Below are 21,799 nucleotides of genomic sequence, written 5' to 3'. Positions count from 1 at the left end.
CTTTCAACTCTCTTTCAGAAATGTGTTTAATTCAGTCCCTCCCCATGGCGCCCCCCACCCCAATCCGTTTCTACAGTCAATGCCTTAGGTCAGGCCCTCACCATCTTTTGTGCAGATGAACCCACAACCTTTTAACTCCTGACCCACATTCGTCCTCAGTCCCCTGTAATCCACCATTCCTCTGCTGCTCCAATAAAATTATATCAAAATATAAATTTGATCTTGCCATTTCCTTGATTTAAATCCTCAGAAGGCTTCACTTTGCCTACAGGTCAGGGTTCAGAAGACTTCAGCAAAGCAGTTAAAGTGCTGCCTTGTTGGACTTAGTTCTACTTCTTGCCATAATCACCAACTCTATCCTTTCCAACATTACTGCAACTTCAGAATGCACCAATAACTATTTACTTTCTCCAAATCCCAGTTCAAATATTACCTCTTCTAGGAAAACTCCCTGGCTCTCCTGGGGAGCATTAGTCAGCCTCCATTTCTCCCCTCTCGTAGCAATTATACTGTCTCTATTATAACTCTTTAATTCTATCAAATTAATCTGCATTCTCTCTCTAAACTGAGAATTCATAAATGGATATCTTGCTATCCCTATTCCCAGCACAGGGTCTGAACAAATAGGTTATCAGTAAAGTCTCCTTGACTAACTGGGTGAATATTGAGGCATCAATTAAAATGTTGTCAGTTTACCAACTTGGGGGTTGAACTGGAGGACCAAGGTTGATACTGGACCTACTTTAGCTTAGAACTGTTTGACTCTGAAGGCATACAGATGTCATATTCAGTTGTTTTATTACCACTGGTTACAATCACATAGAGTTCCCAGATAGGACATTTCTGGAGGGATTCATTTCCAGGCTAAGGTTTCTATTGTGGGTCTGCTTATGTCAATAATGTTGAATCATTTTAGGTTATAGGGAGACAGGAAAACCTCATTATCTCTAGCGATCCTAAAGCTTTATAAACTCAATAAACTTTGGACCATTCATGCTAATGATACCCTCTTTTTTTCCGTCTCCCACCCTCAGCTTGTTATAGTCTCAAATATTAGCATGGAGAGGTGTGATAATTGAACCTGAAGTTGTCAAGTACATTTCTGGAGTGTCCAGGGTAGTTCTTGCGATATTAGATTAGACTGTCCATGTTAGAGACAGACATCTAAGAGACCACCAGGATTTACGTTACTTTGATAAATCTTAGAAACACATGATAACAGTATTGGATTCAGACAACATGTGCATTTGCACACACACAAACTCACTTTTACTCATTAGTCAGAGTACTGGCAGGAAACAGATGGCTCACTCAAAGGGCTTAATTGAAGAGCCTTTAATAAAAGAGACTGTTTACAGAGGAACAATCAGTTGAAAGGTAACAAAACAGGAATTTTTGAAGTGCCAGGGACCAGCAGAGTTGGGAAATATTACTTCCCCATGCCAGAGGGTGCAAGATCATGGAGCTGTAGCTACGGGACAGGGGTCACTGCACAAGATCACCTTATATGGAGGAATGGAGTTGTTAAAAATCACTGCCTGGCAGGAAGGGGCCCTAGGAGCACAGTGGGAATTAGTACCTTGACCTCTCTCTCCTCCCACCTTCTGATTTCCCATTAGTGCTTGCCATCAGCCAGAGCCAATTAGAAATCAGAAAGCAAGGGATCCTGGCACAATGCAGGCAGAGACAGAGAACAGATCTGCAGGGACCTATGGAGAATGACCAGCAAACGGTCTTATGAAGAACATGTAACTCTTGACTCCTCATCCATCTAGGAAAAAACAAAAAGACTCATTGATAAGTAGGAACAGGACGGTGAAATATTGTGAGTTGATTGACTTTGGGTCAACGTGTATAATAAGAAATAAGTAGCACATATAAGTATCTTCAGATAAGTAGCTATGATTTTCAGTCTCCCTTGGAGCCCATGCCAGGATATCCATTGAAGGTAGGAAAGATGGGAAACAAGGAACAAGGCAGGTAAGAATTCAGATCCCAACTTCCTCACTCCAGTTTCAAGCAGAGACATTGTAGCTGAATCTCTTTACTATATTAAGTTGTATATAAGATTGCTTAAAAATATATACCTCTCTAATGAAAAGACCTGGGAATAGAAATCAGGTTTCCTACATTCTATCAGGAACTGTGTGGCTTTAGGAAGTGAACTTAAGCAGTCTGCCACAGTTTTTTCATCTGTACAATGGAGGTAAAAATGTATATCTTGGATAAATCATGGGGTTGTGAAGATCAAATGAGAAAATGTATATGGTTTCCTTTTGAAAAGTTAAACAACCTCTACAAACGTCAGGCCCTATCACTTTTGGATACTATCTTATAAAGCTTGTCCCTGAGTATAAGCTTGCCAATCATCACATCCTCTCTTCTGGGCTATCTTTCCTCTACACATGGAGCACTTCACTCAACTCCAACTGAAACATCACATACAAAGAAAAGGTAAGCAGTAGGAAAATCCAAATGTGTTGGCAATATCACTGCATGTTAAAAAGAAAGAACTAAACTCAGGTTGAACTCCGTTTTCGTGGTGCATAACTCCCCTTTCCATAGGTCCTATTAACTTCAAAGGGAGCTCTGTGCATGTAAATGATTATATTTATTGGATGCGCCAACTCTTTCCTATCCTCCGGGCACAATTAGAAATATCATAGAAAAATGAATGTAGAGACTTGGATCCATGTTTGATATTTTATGGGAAATTTCCCATAGTTACAGATGTTAAAAATCCTGCCCAATGGTCCAGTTACAAATTTGTAGTATTTCTTCTTCTATCATCCCTAGAATTATTTTTTTCTCTGATTTTAGAATATTCTTTTTTACATTAAAGGAAAAATATTCTCTTTTATCACTAGCTTATCTGGACCAGATAAGCTAGTAATAAAATTTGAGCTTGTTGTACAACTTGGTATTGTAATACAAATTTAGACTGCAAACCCCTCTCTCTTCCAAGGAACTATTAGCACTTACCTGAGAGTATATCATTAATACTTACAGCAATCCTATTCCCACTTCAAGTTCACTCTGGGAACTGCTGGTTGAGACAGTGTCTAGGAAGTAAATTCCTGGGTGTCCAGTTTAATATTACATTTCACTAAACCATACTGTAATTTCAGTGTTTGTTATAAATTCAGGCCATTATCAATATTCTTGTTATCTAGTTGTAAACTCGGGTTTTTTTCCAGTTGAAATTGCCACTGTTAGCGGAAACAGATGGTAGGTATATGGAGAGCTGTACTTTTCATAATGATTTATTGTTTGTTCTTTTTAAATTTTTAAATGTCTCGTGGTTCTTGGTAGAACCGTCTCTAGAACTAATTCTTACAAACAACTTAATATCTTCACCCCATCTTATCAGTGAATATAAGGGCCTTGCAAGTGTTACAGGCATGGCTTCTCAGCCATGCTGTGTATATTATACACCCAAGAGGGCAGGTCAACTCTTTAACTGTACACTTTTTTTGGTAAGTGACAAAAAAGGAGAAAAATGGAAAAAGCCCCTCAAAGTGAATATTTAGAACTATGATGAAAGAGAAAACAGATACTATTCAATGATGAAAACCTTCACTGGAAATGTACCCACATGTGATGGGTAGTGTGAAAGATACAAAGATTTTTTTAAATACTATTTTGTTAGCAATATGATTTACAAAAGATCATTCTAACTAGCCTTATAGAGAAACAAATAAAACCACATGCACAAAGTAATTCGGATCCACTTTGAATTATTTGTAAGAAATAAGTAAGCAAAGGCAGTTTAATTTTAGTAAATATTTATAGGGCAAAACAATCCAAAGTATATATAACAATCAAATTTCTAGTGAAAATGTGTGTAAGTAGGTTTATTTTGAAAGGAGAAGTCCTACTCCCAGTGTCATAACCAATTAAATTCTCCAGGTAATGACCCCATTTGCATAGTGAGCGGAACCCACAAGTGGGAATTTTAATGGGCACACCACCTGAGTACAGTAATTGAGAGTGACACAACTTGAACTAGTTTTGTGCTTACCCCACTGAAAATTCTACTCATATTATTTTTAATGTCAAGCTACAAGTCAAATTTCAAGATGATGGATTTGTTCTTTTTTAAGCACCGAGTTTGAATAAAAGAAATGCTTTAATTCTGTTATGCATTGCATATCTTTGCTTTAACTAATCTGTAGTTCTGATTCTCACCATTGCTTCATTTTCTTCAGTGATTTGAATTTAATTTTATTCATTAATTTGTGAATAATTAGATAAAAAAATATAATGTCCTCAGCAGCTAAATTGCTTTAGGATTGTCATTTAATGTACTTTTACCAGAATATGTATTATCGTTAAGCTGGCATAATAGTTTACTAAAATGTAATTGTGTAAATATGCCCAATTATTCTTCCTGATGATCTAACAAAATCTAACATAATATGTATTCATGGGCATTTCCCTCCTCCTTCACCTCAACACCAATAAAACGCAGTTCCTGCAGAGCTGATCACAGGTGCCTTGTCATCTGAAGGTGTTACTTTTAAAAGATATTCTCCTTATCTCTCAGGCACTATTCATGTCCTTGAAAGAATTGTGCATTCTGATTGAGGGATCATATGACGTCCACATTAAATTATATAATAAAGGTGATCTCGAGACTCTGAGAGTCAGACACATATGATGAACTGTGCTATCTAGGTTTTGAGATGACATTTTAAAACTTCTTTTGTTTCACTCTAAGATTGCTTGAGATCCTAACTATTTGTAGGTGTTTGACACCACTCCGCCACATCTGTAATTGGCATAGCATCCAGCAGACAGGCTCTGTACATCTTTACACTGCAACCTACCAAGTTAAGAAATGTATTGGTTCAATATAAAACAGCAGGCTGTTTTTAGACATAGTTACTAGTGCACAAGCTTTAATATGGCTTGGCTTCATCCTATAATGAGATCTTTTGGTTCCCTGCTCAACGGGCTTTTATTCCTTTGCAAAAGGCTATGAACTATGTCAAGTGGATCAGCTGCTTTTGTACACCCTCTTTCTTGGCTTTGGAATGTAATTCCTTTGCTCCTACCCCTTTATGCATCAGACAGAACTTAAGAACCTTTTCAGTTTTTCAAGCTAAACTTAGAATTTGTTTGAATTTGCTTTTCACTATTTTCCTCATAATTACATTCTCCACTGAACCTCAAAGACCTGCCTGAAAGTGAACACTTAATTGCAGAGCTATACTTTGTCTTTAACACATATAGCTATACTCGATGTTGGTAATATGTCCAGGCATGGTTATTTAAAGTGATTTCTTCATGGTCACCTCACAAATAAATTCAAGAGTCTCTTTTAGCAAGGGCTGAGGTGAGGGATCAAGGGTATACATAATGGACAAACAACAGAACTGGAACTAGTGGCCGCTGTTCAGTTGGAAGGCAGGGAACTACTCAGGTTGACATTTGGCAGCTTAGGGGCTATAGTTGTTGCCCTAGTGGGAGACGTCACACGGTTGTCCCAGTTTGATAAAGAATGAGGTGGTGCAGATTTCTGCTTGCCTAGATAGAGATCCTGCTTTCCAGGTGAGGCTCAGATGTGGCTTTGCTTAGAATCCTTTTCACGTACAGATTGCCGGTTGACTTTATTAAAATTTGATCATTCGGTGATACTGATTCATAGTCCTTTAAAGTAGAGGGAGCAGCCATTGTTCACTGGGAATTTTGCAGTGTGAAAATGCATGGTGGATTTAGTCACCAATGACAGTTTTTGCAAAAACCACCCTCTACATCAGGGCTGCATCATAACGGTTTTCCCTCTCCACAACCCCTCCCATTTTAACCAGAATCTCTAAAAGTAATCTGAAATGAGCAAGTAAATATCAGTCGCCTCACTGTTGGAACTAACAGTTTTCTCACGGGAAGTGCCAAACTTCTTCCCTAGGATGAAACATCCTGAGGGTTTTTTGACTCCCTTGAGGGGCTTAGAGAAAATAGTCACTATAAATTTATTGGTTATAGGGGACATGGAGATGAAGGGTTAAAAAGACTGCCTTGTAGTAAGTACCTAATCCTCGATTTTAAAATGTAAGTAGTGTAGAATAAACCCTATCCCTGATTAACTGCTATTTAAAACAAAATTGTATGATTTCCTATATTAGTATTAAAATAAGAGAAAAATGGATATTATAGTATCTGATTAAATTTTATCTTGCCTGTCAGATTAGATGTAATAAACCTACAGGCCTACAAATCGCAAGTAATTGGAAAGGGCATAAAGGTCTTGAATAATTTGAAAAATAATCTTATTAATAAATAAACTTATTCATTAGGTGGTTGGGTAAATCTAGGTATTTAAACTGGAATTCAAGAAGGCCAGCCACAGAGACTCTGGACTCAAGTCTTATTTATGTTAGGCAGTGAGTTTGATGTTTATAACATTAGAATCTAGGGCACTGATAGAGTTTGTATGGATAAAGAATGAAAAATTATTACATAAGGTTGCCTTGGTTACTCCTTGAACTGTTCAGAGAAGCACTGACTGCTTCAGGTGAGGAAAATGGATATAGTCGATATACTATAAAAACACAAAAATAAAATTATTATATTCCTAAGTAAAAAGGCTTCTCCTAAATAAAGTGATTTGGGGGGTTAAATACTAACAGTAAAACATTTCCTGTTACTTAAAAATTGTGACACTAAAGGCCCTAGTTGAAAGTACTTCTGATGATTTACTCTTGGGTGAAATTCGTTAAATTTAATACCCAACTGCACGGCTATTTTGTGTTTAATTTCAGTACACATATTTAAAAAAACCTACCACAGTTTTTATAAGTTGGGAGATAATCCCAAAGCAAATGAATAAAAGAAATTTACTAAAAAAATGTACAAAACATGCATTTTGCTCTATTGTGAATTTTTAAAAGAAAAGTATGTTTTGAAATAGTTTGTCAACTATGATTTGCAGTATAAACCGATCTGAATCTTTCATAGTTCATTTATGGGCATGAGTCATGTGATTTACATAATGAGACTAGGAAATCTTTAGAGAGGGATGTAAGGAGAAAAGAAAAGCTTAAGGTTTTAAATTATAGTTGAATTCGTTTAAATATCAATATATCAATTAGATTGAAAATAGGCTAAAGAATAATAGTCATTTTTTTAATTTCAAAATAATATATTTGGGATAATACAGATCCAGTTTAAAAAGATTTAAGATTAAGTTTCCACATTTAAAAAGAGACCAAATCTATAACTGTAAACTAGAGCACTTAGTCATGATGGCCATATAATTCAACAAAACACTTTACATACAGAAATTCTAAAATACATATTGAAACTATTTTCACATTTGCCTACTTTTGTTTTTTTCATTTATTTTTTAAAAATCATACATGGTACTTCATGGAATGACTGCAGAATAGACAATAGAGCAAAAGTACTATGAATATAAATATGAGAATAATTCTGCTATCAACTAATGCTCTCTGTTACAGAGAAACATTATTTTAAAAGTGCTAATATCATCATCGCAAATAGTAGCAGAATACACTTAAATATTAGTCAAACCATTTGGCTGAAAATTTTTGCAGGACAAAAAGTATATTTTAATGATTCCAGGTCATTAGAGGTTTTATATGTCAATATAAAGTTGATACTCTCACATCCTAATATATATGCATAAGTTAACTTTGGGTATATGTAAATACTCAGACTCTGGTTACTATGAAATAGTAGAAAGATGTTCTTATATTTCATTTGTTACATCAAAGACACTCTTTAGACAAGGAACAGAAAGACAGCTGTTTACTAGAACTCTATTTAAAATGGACAATTTAACAGTGTGTGTGTGTGTGTGTGTGTAAACAGTACTGAAAGGGGGATTCAATAGTCTGCTAACTTTTTTTTCTTTTTTAAGCCTTTTAAGTAATAATATAAGTAGAAACTAAGTTTCAGCTCAAAGGAAAACCCATGGGTCTCATACTCATGCTTTAGGTTTAAAATCTTTCTTAAAAGCCTAAATTTGCTAAAAGGCTTCCTAAAAGTATGCATTTGTTTTTCCTATCAATTTGATATTCAACCGGAAGAATCAAAAATAACTATTCATCCAAAGGTATACTTTCAAAATTTCTACAAGGAATTACATTAAATCAAACCAAACTACAATTTGGGGACGTCCAACTTAGTAGGAGAGCAGGTAGTATGAAAATTTACTCTCCCTTTCATCTGCATCACACAAAGTCTCTATGTATTAGTAACTTTGTAACTTACCAAGTCGCTAACACTTAGTAAGTCTTGTAACTGACTAATTTCTTTATACTTAAGGATATTTATAACCTGCCATAATGGTTTAATTTAATATAAAGTTGCAGTACTGAAATTCGGTCATAGTAGTGGATGTCAAGATTCCTACTGAATTGGAAGGAATGGTTTGCACTTAAGATTAACTGTGTTTATAAATATTGGGGGGGTTTCAGTTTGTTTCTTAACAACCCCCCCGACAAAAGACTTAAAGCTCTCAAAAAGAAAAGCTTTTGAATAAATCAAAATTAGAATGCTGAGATTTTAATATTTAAAAATCTCCTAATTTAAGTGCAACTTTTCAAAAGTATTCCACATTCTTTAAAAAATATAGCTATTTTAATAAAGCATTGTTTTTATCAAAACTTTATCATAATATCTAAATTATGTAAAAATGCATTTTATTAGTTAATTTTATAGTTTAAAAAAAGAAAATACATACTTAAGGCGTTTTTCTTCTAACTGCTCAAGGGCACACACAGCTCAGGCTAGTCACCTCAAACTTGGTCCTAAATCTAATTCATTCAAGCAGCAGATGAATCACTCATCCTAAGAGGCCTCCTTCAAATGCCACATTCTCCTTGAAGCCTTCTGAATATTCCAGTAGACATTAGCTTTCCTTTCTGTGTATTCCCATAGCCTTTTGAGTTTCTCTCTCTCATAATCCTCACTTCAATATGCCTTGTGGGCTGGTTTATTCTCTACAGGTCTCTTTCCTCTTCTAAACTTTCCTATACTCCTCTGGATTGGAGTTGAATGACATCCATCTCTGTGTTGCAGCAGGAGATTACACACAGTAGGCACTCAGTGTTTGCTGAGCGAGTAGAGAACACGGCATGGAGATGAACACTGGGTCCCCAACAACTGTGTGGGTTTGTTTCCCAAAGTTTAAAGAATACTTACTTTTAACCATTAATAAACCTCACAAATAAATTGTCTGATTTAAATAACCACTGAGAAATAATACATTTGGAGCAAGGGGCTCCTAAGAATGGTTAAAAGAAATAGAAATAAGTAAACAAAGGAGGAGACATTTTGTCTTTTTCTTTTTCTTTCTCCCTCCCTCCCTCCCTTCCTCCCTCCCTTCCTTTCTTTCTGTTTTGTCAAAATGTCCCTCAGTCATTGTAACCTATCAAGAAGTCTAAAAGTAGTTAAAATTTCACATATTAAACCATGTAGATTTGGTTAGAGGGAAAAAAAGGCTCTCAGAGATTTCCTAAAATAATGAGTTAACAGTGCAAATACTGGATTGTTTGATGAGAATCTTACTATGTACTTTTCTTTCCCCTTAAAAGAAAAATTTTAAAACACTCTCCAGTTTTAATGCAAACAGAAGATAAATATTTACGAAGGAAAACAAATTCCACAGCATTCCATACAGATTTCCAAACAGTCTGATGATTCACAACAGGCATCCATGATGCCACAATCCATGTCACAAGGGCAGTTACAGTCATCTCCCATTTCATCTCCGCAGCAACAGCAGCAGGCTTCTGAGGTGCAGATGCCACACGAAGCTTGTCCCAGGACAATATTGCAGAGGGTCAGGAATTCACAGAACAGGCAGGCCAGGATACAGTGGACACAGCAATCTTCATTTTCAGTTGGGAGGAGGCCACATAGTCAGAAAAAGGAGGAACACAAAATATATAAATCATCAATATACTGAATAATAAGAATTGATGAAAATAATTAAGTAATCCAGAACCTAATGACATGCAGTCCTAGTAGTCTTTTGTGGCTTAGAAGCATAAAAAGAAACAAGTTAAATTCTAGATGAGCAATCTTTAGAAGTAGATACTGGATCTGGAAAAAAAAAAAAAAAAAAGATCGTACTTGTGTATATGTGTGTGTGCACGTGGGTTAGAGTATTACTCACACACTGTGCACTGGTCCTGGGTCCTGAGTTCCACTTTTCTATGCCTCTCATCCATCTTCCCTATTTACTGCTCTTTGCTAAATGACTCCATGACATTATAGTCCTTCAGAAAATAGAAATTGCGTTTCCACTTCTTGTGTGGCAAAGTACTTTACATTTCTATTATTTCCTGAGACATCTATAGTGATGCCTCTCTAAACAATAAATTTCATGAACTGATACAAAAAAGTGAGAAATCAAATGGATTACAATCTAATAAATTTAGTACACCATGTTCTAAACTTCTTTCCTGTAGAATTTTGGGGCAAGTAAAAGGAACAACTGAAGAAAATTTCTATTTCTGGAGGACTTTAACACATACAATAAAAATAAGACCAATGTTATAAGACATTTATCTATTTTCAGAACTATTTGTGAATTTTTAGCAGGATTATTTCTGGGTTTGTATTTGTGTTCTTTTCCTTCTTTTCTTTTTTAAATTTCATACAATGCAAGCTTTAATGAGGGGATTCTGCTTCCAACAACAACAACGGTACAGAACAATCCCTACCTGCATCCCACTGTCACATGACTTGTGTATTTCTGTATTTGGCTTTACGATTGAGTGCCTTTGATGGAGTTTCATCAAATTGTGTATTCCATCATAAACTCCCCAACTCCTTGAACATTCCCGTTTCTCTGTAGTCTCTAACTTTGTAGAGAGTCTGTAACTTTGTAAAAGGGGGAAATGTGGGAAATACATACTCTACATGCCAGATGGCAAAAAGGGGAGTGAGTCAGAAAAAACTCAAAAAGGAAAACTCCAGAGTTGGCTGTAGAAATAAAGTCTAGGAGTTCTCTGGTGGCCTACTGGTTAGGATTCCTGGCTTTCACTGCCATGGTCCGGGTTCACCCCGTGGTCAGGGAACTGAGATCCCGTAAGCCATGCAGTGTGGAAAAAAAAAAAAAAAAAGCTAAAAAACACACCAATGTTTCCTCCCAATCCTCTCAGTGCCAAGCCCACTCTCATGTAAAATTGTCTATGGAGCAATTGGAAAAAGATCACAGAACTGTAAGACTGTGAGTTTCTCTCCATCTTCCCCTAATGTATTTAGTGGTACAGTAGTCCTCCTTTATTACTGGGGGATACATTCCAAGAACCCCAGTGGATGCATGAAATCACGGATAATACTGAGCTCTATTTATACTATTTTTTTCCCATGTATACACACTAGTGATGAAGTTTAACTTATAAATTAGGCAAAGAGATTAACAATAATAACTGCTAGTAAAAGAGAACAATTATAACAATATTCTGTAATAAAATTTATGTGAATGTAGTCTCTCTTGAAATATCTTGTACAAATTTAATGCTTTTTCTACCTTAACTGCAAACTTATTAGGTACTGTGGCCATAATTTTTACAGTTTGAGGTACGACAGCAAAATTATCACAAATTTCTTTCTCCTTCTTCACAATTTCATGGATAGAAGAGTCATTCTTACCATAGACGTTAGCAACTTCAGCATATAATTTTTTTTCTTTCCTTACTGAGAACTTTCACCTTTTCACTTAAAGAAGTACTTTACAGCATCTCTTTGGCATATCTGAGTTGCCAGCATCACTACTCTTGTGCTTTTGAGCCATTATTATGTAAAATAAAAGTTACTTGAACACAAGCACTGAAATATTGTGACAGTCGGTCTGATAACCAAGAGGGCTGCTAAGTGATGGTCAGGTGAAATATGCTGGACAAAGGGATAATTCATGTTTCACGTGGGATGGAGTGGGAAGGCATGAGATTTCATCATGCTACTCAGGGCGACATGCAATTTAAAACTTATGAATTGTTTATTTCTAAAGTATTCCATTTAATACTTTGGTATTGCAGTTGACTGTGGGTAAATGAAACCATGGAAAGCAAAACCACAGATAAGTGGGGATTATGATATCCAAACATATTAGGAGAACACTAAAATCAACTTCATGGATCCAAGTCCACAGCCTTGGAAAGTTCTTTGTTTATAGAGTCTATAGTTTCCCTCTTTCTACATTCTTTCTATAAATTTTTATCCTAATGTCTTATATGTATCTGTTCAGTAGAGTTTTTCCAGGATTATGTTATCATCGTGATTTGTAAAATATCTGAAATGTTATAAAGAGCTGGCTGTATTATTATTACTCCTATTAAGAAACTAGTGTTTAACTGGCAAGCAACCCAGTTCTATTCAATATGCCTTCAAACAAATATCCATATTAACTAATTCTAAGGACACTTCTAACCTTAACTTTGTATTCTACTGTGGAATGCTTATATTTCAAGACTAAGAGGAGGAATTCACAAAAACTCACTTGATACTGAAAAACATTAAGTATAGTTATTGAGCATTAGATTCTTTATGTATTAATCATAAAATATACATTGAACTGTATGTAGTGAATCTATCAATCTTAAAGGGGAAAGAATGGCCTTCCCACTCAGCCTTAGAAATAGAGGGTAATGATACCTTTGAAGCCTCCTTTGGTCCCTTCCTAAATCATCTTCCTCTTCCCTTGCTTTTCATTGTACTTTATACAACAGTGAATGTGTAAATATCCCTACATAATCTATCAGAAAGGAAATGATACCATATAAATTCCCATAAATAGCATTTTTCCTCAATATTATGTGTTTCAGATTGACCCTTCTTGATTCATGTAGCTAAAGTTCACTTGTTTTCTAGATGTACAGTATTCCATTGATTTAATACACTGTAATTTATTTATTCATCCTACTTAGGAATATTTTGGTCATTTCCAGTGTTTTGCTATTCCAAACATTAATGTTTGAAACAGTTTTGTGCAGGTCTCCTAGAGTACACATGCCAAATAACTAGCAGTAAAATTGTTGGGCCACAGGATACGCATATGTTTAATCAAGTTAGGTAATACCACATTTGCTTTCAAAGTGATTGCTCCAAAATGTATTCCCACCAACCAAGTATGAGAATGCTCATTGTTCCACATCTTCACCAATCTATGAAACTGGCATATTTTCATATATGCCAATTCATTGAGTGTGAAATGGCATCTCATGGTGGTTTTACTTTGCATTTACTTGTTTACTAATAAGTTTGAACATCTTATCATGTTGTTGGCCATTCATGTTTCACCTTTGAAACAGGTGTTCATGTATTCCCCTCACTTTTCTACTGAACTGCCTTTTTCTCTTATTGATTCGTAGAAGTTCTTAATATAATCAAGACATCAGTCCTTTGTCAAATATGATTGTCCTCTCTCAGTATGTGGCTTTTTGTAGTTAAAAGAGATAAGATACAGATGAGTTAACATTTAGACCTTGAGAGTTTGAACTGATGAAGAGAAATTCAAATCAAATCTTGTTTTTAGCTGAAGATATGGGATAATATGGCTGAGGAAGTAAAGTGGCAGATAGCCAAGTTTGGCAAATGAGCCAGTGAAAAGGAGAGGAGGCATTAAAAAGATGATTCAGTAGCAGAATGAAATAAAAAGTTTTAGCATTTGATTCAAAACAAGGGAGTCCAGCCATTCGATATACAGAAAGGGAGGGGAAAACAATAAGTAATCAGGAGGGAGGGACTGAATGTAACATGTGAAATCAGCTGCCTTCAGGATGAAGAGGAATGGGAGTGACATTCCCAACTAAACAACTCATTGGTGCTCATAGAACATATTCATTTGAGAATCAAAGTCCCTTCCAGACCTTAGACAATAATGATGGTTGTTATACAAAAATCAGAAGCCCTAAGCCAAGAATAGAATCTCTCCAAACTCCTACTTTTAGCCAACAAGATCTACAAAGTAATTTAAGTCTGTTAAACTTTGCATTTTTAGTAAACAAGGAACATGAAAAAATAAATTCTTAGTGCAAATAGATCAAACACTCGTTTTCTAGACTGTCTTCAACAACATAGTGTAATTTCTTTTTTGAATTTTATTTTATTTATTTTTTATACAGCAAGTTCTTATTATCTATTTTATACATATTAGTGTATATATGTCAATCCCAATCTCCCAATTCATCCCACTCCCCACCCCACCCCCATCCCCCAGCTTTCCCCCCTTGGTGTCAATAGGTTTGTTCTCTACATCTGTGTCTCTATCTCTGCCTTGCAAACCAGTTCATCTGTACCATTTTTCTAGATTCCACATGTATGCATTAATATACGATATTTGTTTTTCTCTTTCTCACTTCCTTCACTCTGTATGAGTCTCTAGATCCATCCACGTCTCTACAAATAACTCAATTTCGTTTCTTTTTATGGCTGAGTAATACTCCATTGTATATATGTACCACATCTTCTTTATCCATTCGCCTGTCAATGGGCATTTAGGTTGCTTCCATGACCTGGCTATTGTAAATAGTGCTGCAATGAATATTGGGGTACATGTGTCTTTTTGAATTATGGTTTTCTCTGGGTATATGCCCAGTAGTGGGATTGCTGGGTCATACAGTGTAATTTGTATAATAGATACAAGCAGTGGTTTTACAGAGAATAAGAAGCCTGGCATTAATGAAGAAAAAAGCATTTATTAATTAAGAATGTGTAATCTTAGGAGAAGAGATATTTTCATTACTCTTTCATATTTTTTTAACTATTTAAGAAACTTGGTAATTCTGTTAAATTCTGTTTTAAGCTCTTTACAAATACTAATTCATTTGATTCAAATAACATCCCTAAGAAGCAGTAATGGTATTATCCCCATTTTACAACAGACAGATTGCAGAAAACTTAGGAAATCTTCTCAAAGTCACAGAGTCAGGAAGTAGTAGGCAGGGTCAGAACCCACACAATCTGCTTCTGTAATCCATGGTCTAATCCATCATGCTATGCTGCCAATACAGGGATGGGTCACTTCTAACACTTAGTTCACCTTCCTGGGGGGAAGATCTGTTATAAATTCAACTGATTTCTGCTGATTTGTCTTGCTGATCTGTTTTAAGCCTCGATTCACATTTCCTTTCTAAAGATTATTCTGAATTTTAGTTTTAATGAAGACTTGATAGTAAATATTATCCTTCAACAAGTTAAGAGCAAAGTTGATGAGTTGGAGAACTCATAAACTTCCAGTTACATTGTTGAAACAGACATAAGATGGTAGGCAGCCAAGAGAGAGATGATGTGTCAATCAAAAGAAGTCTAAATTTAAAACTTAAAAATTAAGGGTCATATTTATATGAACAGAAGCATTGTAGAGATTACATAGGAACTCTACTGGTAAAATATACGGTTATGACAGAGTTCTCAAAAGAATAAGCCCTTTATGTAAATATTAAAACTTACAAAAATAGTCATCCTCTTAAAACATAGGTCCTACATAATTTACTAGACAAGCACTTTGTGCTGCTCTGAAAAATCAAATCTATGAATAGGGCACGTAAAGAAGCCACAAACCAAAATTCATTTTAGAAATGAAAGTGATATTAAGCAAGGTGCATTTACAGAAACATCTACCAGAAACACATTCATTTTCTGTACTTTATAAGTAGAAAAATACTTAAGATATGACAACAAAAAAAGAAACCAAAAAATGAATCCCTAAATTCTATCAAATCACTTTAAGAATCTGGTTTGTATTCTTTTCCAAAAGCATTTTTCTTTTCAGTTGTGTTCTAGAAAGAGTAGTTTGATTGTGATTGGGGTAACAAAAAGGTTAAAATAAACTAAGAAGAAACAGCTGTTACAGTTTCTGTCACTGCCACCCCTCCCACCCCCAGGGGGATGGAGAATCATAAAAGGCATTATGTTGTTGGTTTTATTTGAAGCAAAGAGAGGATCATAAGAATTAACAAACTGAGAAGACCTAAGTGGAGAAACAAACTTTAAAAGAGACGAGTCCTCTGCATCCATGTAGTTCACTGTCAGAAATAATTGTTTTTCCTGCTGTTCTTGTGGTTTTTCGTTTTCATGGTTTTATTCGGTCATATTTGCAGTTTTTTGCCAAAAGTGTTTAACCTTTGAGAAGCCAACTAGGTTCTGGGAAGAATGCCTGTTCCAACCTAGGCCCAAAAGAATTGCACAATTCAGTGTATTACTGAGAGGAGAACTCAGCACAAGACTGACAGCTACTGTAAATTTAGGAAAACAGAGAAACATACCAGCAGCCAAGGAGCTAAAAAGAAAGCATAAAAGGAAATCTTTAGCACAACATTTGACTCTTAAAAAAACTGTTATGAATTACTTGCAGACACAAACCCAAACAAAATCTCTGAGTCCTCTGAAAGGTCATCAATGTTAAATCCATGCAGCTGGCATATCTGGCAAGTGTCTAGCTTCCCAACACCCTGAAGGTAACAACTGAAACTTACTTAAACAGCATCTTCGATGACTGGTGAAAATATCTGTGACTGATCTGAGGGCCTTTGTTCTCTTGAAATGAGATTGAAGACTTATTTTTATAAGAATACACGAATTTAATAATAAAATCCCAAATCGTTTTACCCAATCATAGGTGGCCCAAAATACTAGGCAAATGTAAGGAAAGCAGTTATAGTGAAATGAACCCTAAGAACCATCAGAAAACTCTTTGCACAGGAAACTCAGCTGTATTCTAAATAAGTCTATTTTTTTAAGTTTCCTTCTTTTAAGATGTGGTATGACAGGTGCTTTGAATTTCTTGGAACAAAGACACTGTAGAGCAGAGTACAGGGAAGGGCAAAGAACAGTGAATTCTGAGAATAACCCACAACCCATTTTTAAGCGAAGGTAGATTTGTATGTGTCTTATCTTGACTGATCTCTAATAACATTTCCTATGACTGAAAATGCTTGAAAATGCTTTCTTAATCAGGTCCCCATCATGTAGACTATATACTAAGAAACAGGGGTTCATTATTTTTTTCAACAGGTCAACAGTATGCCAAAGAGCAAATGCAGGTTAAAGCATGAGCAGTCAGTTATGTGTAATTAGTAATTTAGGAAATTGTATTGCGATCAAACCTGACTCTAGCTTTATAATCAAAGCCACAGAGAACCCACAGGTGTCCCCATGTCTTTAGCTGCTAAGGCTCACACCCGCCCTGGGAGGGCACAGGGGGACTCACCATGCAGAGCAAGAGGCATTCCTCTTCCCAGATATTGCTTTGCTGCAACTGTTTCTCAATACAAAATAAAAAAGCAGGCTAAAAGTGGGTTTTGGTCATCCTGAATTGCAGCCAGGATGGCTAAGTCAGTATCTGGCCCCTGTGAAAAGCCAGCTGTGAGGGACGAGACACAGACATCTCCAGGGAGTTCTGTTCCTCAAGTGATCACGGGGGCAGGAAATATTTACTAAGACGGCACGGTAGCTTAGCTCCAAGTAGCTGCATGTCTCCAAGCCAGAGGACGCACAGCATTCTGGCCTACAGCCCTAGAATGACCTGCTGCTTGCATAAATTGGCCCGAAGTATGCCTCCCACACAGAGCCCTCTGGCACACTGCTGTCCCCGCGAGGCCATGCATCTTAGCCAAAACACAGTCAACATTTTCCTAGTAGGGAAGAAAGTGAGATAGGTCAGGAGGTAAAAGAAAGAGAGGAGCTACATTTTCCACTGCAGCACAAAGAGGACCACACTTAACAGAAACTGAACAGTAACCTTTACTATTATCTTTCCTCTCAATAAACTCAAAAGAACTATAGAAAAAAACAGTACCATTCTCCCACACCCCACAAAAGAACTCCTCAATCATATACCTAACACGTGTCCAAATCCTAGAATCCATCCTCCTCCTGTGGGAAGTGCATTCATATTTTAAATTACAGTAAGTGGATAGCACAGATTTTTTTTGATTCTCTTATTTGTTTACCCTGCTGCCTGATCTGTTGCTGATTCATTAAATATTCCAAACTTTCAAGAGAGATTTGATCCAGTAATTGTTGGTCATGACTTAACTATAGCACTGATTCAAGTATTCCTTTCTAAAGAGTCACACTTTATAAAGTCTAGGAAGATAACATATATATCAGGTCACCTTTTGTTTCCCAGGAGCTTCACACAGAAATCTGCCAGGGAGTAAACACTCAGTTAGTAGAGGTGTTTATTTAAAACACTTAAAACGCAAAGTTAGTATGGGGACAGAGAGGCAGGGAAAGAAAAGTGAAAAAATAGCAATGGTGCAAGTATTATGCATATGAGTTTACTGAATCTCTACAGTACTTTAAGATCACACATTTGATAGCTGGTAATAACAGTACTGTCCTCATAGGGTTAAGGTAAGGATTAAACGAGACAATGTATATAAAGTACTCAGTAAAGAATTCATGTACATACTTATTAATATTACTGTGATAGCAACAAAGATAATGGCAAAATATTTATTCTAGAGAGGGTACAACTCTCTACCTTTCGATGTTTCATTCGCTCTGATTACCACAACAAAATAGGGCCATTCAATTTTAACCTAAGGAGGTTTATAAAAGGCTGTTCATAGTTCAAATACTTAAAAAGAGAGAATCAAGAAGGTAGTTCTAAAAGACACAATCTGCAGAAGAGTGGAGCAGAAATCTGCCCAGAAAGATTTAGTCAATCTTATGTTTGGTTATGACAGGAGATTTAAAAATAATAATCATTTCTCATATTTAAACTGTTATCCATTTATTTTCTCAGGAAGCTAGAAAGCAAAAATAGAGGAAAACCATACTTGAACGTACTCAATGGTAATTTTATTAAGTTGGCCAGTTGAAATATCTCTAATCCAAAAAGTTTAATTAATAGGACGGTTGAATATAACTTTTGGATAACAAAATCTACTTTAGATCTTAAAAGCATTTTCCTAGAAAGAGTCACTGTATAAACAGTCTGCTAAAGTTGGTCACAATATCATCTATGGTTAGGACAAAAACATAAGTAAATCCTCTAGGTTTAAGGAAAATACATATTTGTATAAAAATGATGTAAGAAATCTCTCCCAAAAGCTTAACTTAATATTTTCCTGTTTTTACTTTTGCAACTGTGTTTATTTAACAATTCACCTTTCAATTTCACTTCTGATTTGTGCTTGTTTAAATATTGTGCAAGGTATATTATGAGAAAAATCAGACTTTTTTTTTTAAGCCATGTAGTACTGCAGTTGGGTGATCATGTAAAAGGTGATGATGGTGATGATAGTAAAATAATACCTTTGCCATACGGGATGCTATTTATTCATTTTTACTGAGGTATAGTTGACATACAACATATTGGTTTCAGGTGTACAATGTAACGATTCCATATATGTATATAATGCAAAATGATCACCACAATATGTCTCAGTAACATCCGTCACTGTACAGAGTTACAACTTTTTTTTTCTTGTGATGAAAACTTTAAAGATCTAATGTCTGTCAGAGAAACTTTCAAATATGTAATACAGTATTACTAACTATAGTCAATCCATATGACTTATTTATTTTATAACTGGAAATTTGTAGCTTTTGAACCCCTGCAACCATTTTGCCCACCCCCACCCCTAGCCTCCAGCCACCAGCAACCTGGTCCTTGTATCTATAGCTCCTAGCTGCTGTTGTTTGTAAGATGCCACATATAAGATCATAATGGTATTTGTCTTTGTCTGATTTATTTCACTTAGCATAATGCTCTGGAGGTCCATCCATGTTGTCGCAAATGGCAAGATTTCCTTCTTTTTAATGGCTGAATAATATTCCATGGTATAATATACACCACATTTTCTTTAACCATTCATTGATCGATGGACACTTAGATTGTTTCCACATCTTGGCTATTGTAAATAATGCTGCAATGAACACTGGGTTGTATATGCCTTTTCGACTTAGTGTTTTTATTTCCTTCAGATAATACCCAGAAGTGGAATTGCTGGATCACATGGTAGTTCTTTTTTTTTTTTAATAATATTACTTATCTTTTTTTAAAATTTATTTATTTTTGGCTGCCTTGGGTCTTCATTGCTGTGCACGGGCTTTCTCTAGTTGTGATGAGCGGGTGCTACTCTTCGTTGCCGTGCATGGGCTTCTCAGGGCTTCCCATTGCAGTGGCTTCTCTTGTTGTGGAGCATGGTCTCTAGGTGTGTGGGCTTCAGTAGTTGTGGCACGTGGGCTCAGTAGTTGTGGCGCATGGGCTTAGATGCTCCACAGCATGTAGGATCTTCCCAGACCAGGGCTCGAACCCGTGTCCCCTGCATTGGCAGGTGGATTCTTAACCACTGTACCACCAGGGAAGCCCACGCATGGTAGTTCTATTTTAATTTTTTAAGAAACCTCCATACTGTTTTCCATAGTGACTACCAATTTACATTCCCATCAACAGTGCACAAGTTTTCCCTTTTCTCCACGATCTCATCAACACTTCTTATTTCTTTTTTTTTTTTTCTTTTTCTTTTGGCTGTGTTGGGTCTTCATTGCTGCGCGTGGGCTTTTCTCTAGTTGCGGAGAGTGGGGGCTACTCTTCACTGCAGTGTGCGGGCTTCTCGTTGTGGTGCCTTCTCTTGCTGCGGAGCACAGGCTCTACGTGCATGGGCTTCAGTAGTTGTGGCTTGCGGGCTTAGTTGCTCTGCGGCATGTGGGATCCTCCTGGACCAGGGATCAAACCCATGTCCCCTGCATTGGCAGATGGAGTCCCAACCACTGAGCCACCAGAGAAGTCCCAACACTTCTTATTTCTTGTCTTTTTGAAAACAGCCATTCTAACGGGTGTGAGGTGATATCTCATTGTGGATTTTTAAATCATATTGTTTGTTTCTTTGTTATTGAGCTATATGAATTCTTTATATATTTTGGATATTAATCCCAATTTGCATATACTTTCTCCCATTTAGTAGGCTGCCTTTTCATTTTGTCGATGGTTTCCTTTGCTTCAAATAATCTTTTTAGTCTGAAGTAGTCTCATTTGTTTATTTTTGCTTTAAAGGCAATGCCTTTGATTTCTGGATCAAATCTAAAAAATCATCACCAAGACCTGTATTAAGGATCTTACTACCTATGTTTTCTGCTAGGAGTTTTATAGTTTCAGGTCTTACATTCAAGTCTTCAATCTATATTAATTTTTGTGTATGGTGTAAGATAGTGGTCCAGTCTCATTCTTTTGAATGTGGCTATCCAGTTTTCCCAGCATCATTTATAAAGTGTCTGTCCTTTCCCCATTGTATATTCTTAGCTCCTTTGCATAAATTAATTGACCAATATCTGTGGGCTTATTTCTGAGCTCTCTATTCTGTTCCATTGGTCAATGTGTCTGTTTGTTATGCCAATACCATACTGCTTTGATTACTATAGTTTTGTAATATAGTCAAAATTAGAGCACATAATTTCTGAAGTTTTGTTCCTTTCTCAAGATTGCTTTGACTATTCTGGGTCTTTTGTAGTTCCATACAAATTTTAGGATTGTTTGTTCTATTTCTGTGAAAAATGCTATTGGAATTTTGATAGGGATTGCATTGAATCTGTATATTGCTTTCGAGGGTATGGACGTTTTAATAATATTAATTCTTCCAATCCATGAGCACAAATATCTTCCCATTTATTCAATTTCTTTCAACAATGTCTTATAGTGTTCAGTGTAGAGATCTTTCATCTCCTTGGTTAAATTTATTCCTGGGTATTTTATTCATTTTGATGCAGTTATAAATGGGATTATTTTCTTAAGTTTGATCGTTTATTATTAGTGTATAGAAATGGAACAGATTTTTTTATACTAATATTGGATACGGCAACTTTACTGACT

General features: G+C 35.9%; 1 protein-coding gene across 3 annotated transcripts in view; it reads right to left on the bottom strand.

The window, feature by feature from the left end:
• Positions 1 to 7,106: 7,106 nt before the first annotated feature.
• The window catches only part of MDFIC (MyoD family inhibitor domain containing), a 103,485-nt gene continuing 88,792 nt past the window's right edge, over positions 7,107 to 21,799 (bottom strand). For 2 of the 3 annotated variants that reach the window (XM_082632182.1, XM_082632183.1), the window contains exon 5: positions 7,108 to 9,860. In XM_082632182.1, the coding sequence (XP_082488308.1) occupies positions 9,613 to 9,860 (248 nt within the window). In that variant the 3' untranslated portion in view covers positions 7,108 to 9,612. Of the gene's footprint in view, positions 9,861 to 21,799 lie in introns of all 3 variants that reach the window. The other variant, XM_082632184.1, reaches the window with a different exon arrangement.

This window comes from Mesoplodon mirus (genome assembly GCF_964341445.2).
Source record: "Mesoplodon mirus genome assembly, chromosome: 9".
NCBI lineage: Eukaryota > Metazoa > Chordata > Mammalia > Artiodactyla > Ziphiidae > Mesoplodon > Mesoplodon mirus.
The sequence above is the reverse complement of the archived record's forward strand: the minus strand, read 5'-3'. Positions and strand labels throughout refer to the sequence as shown.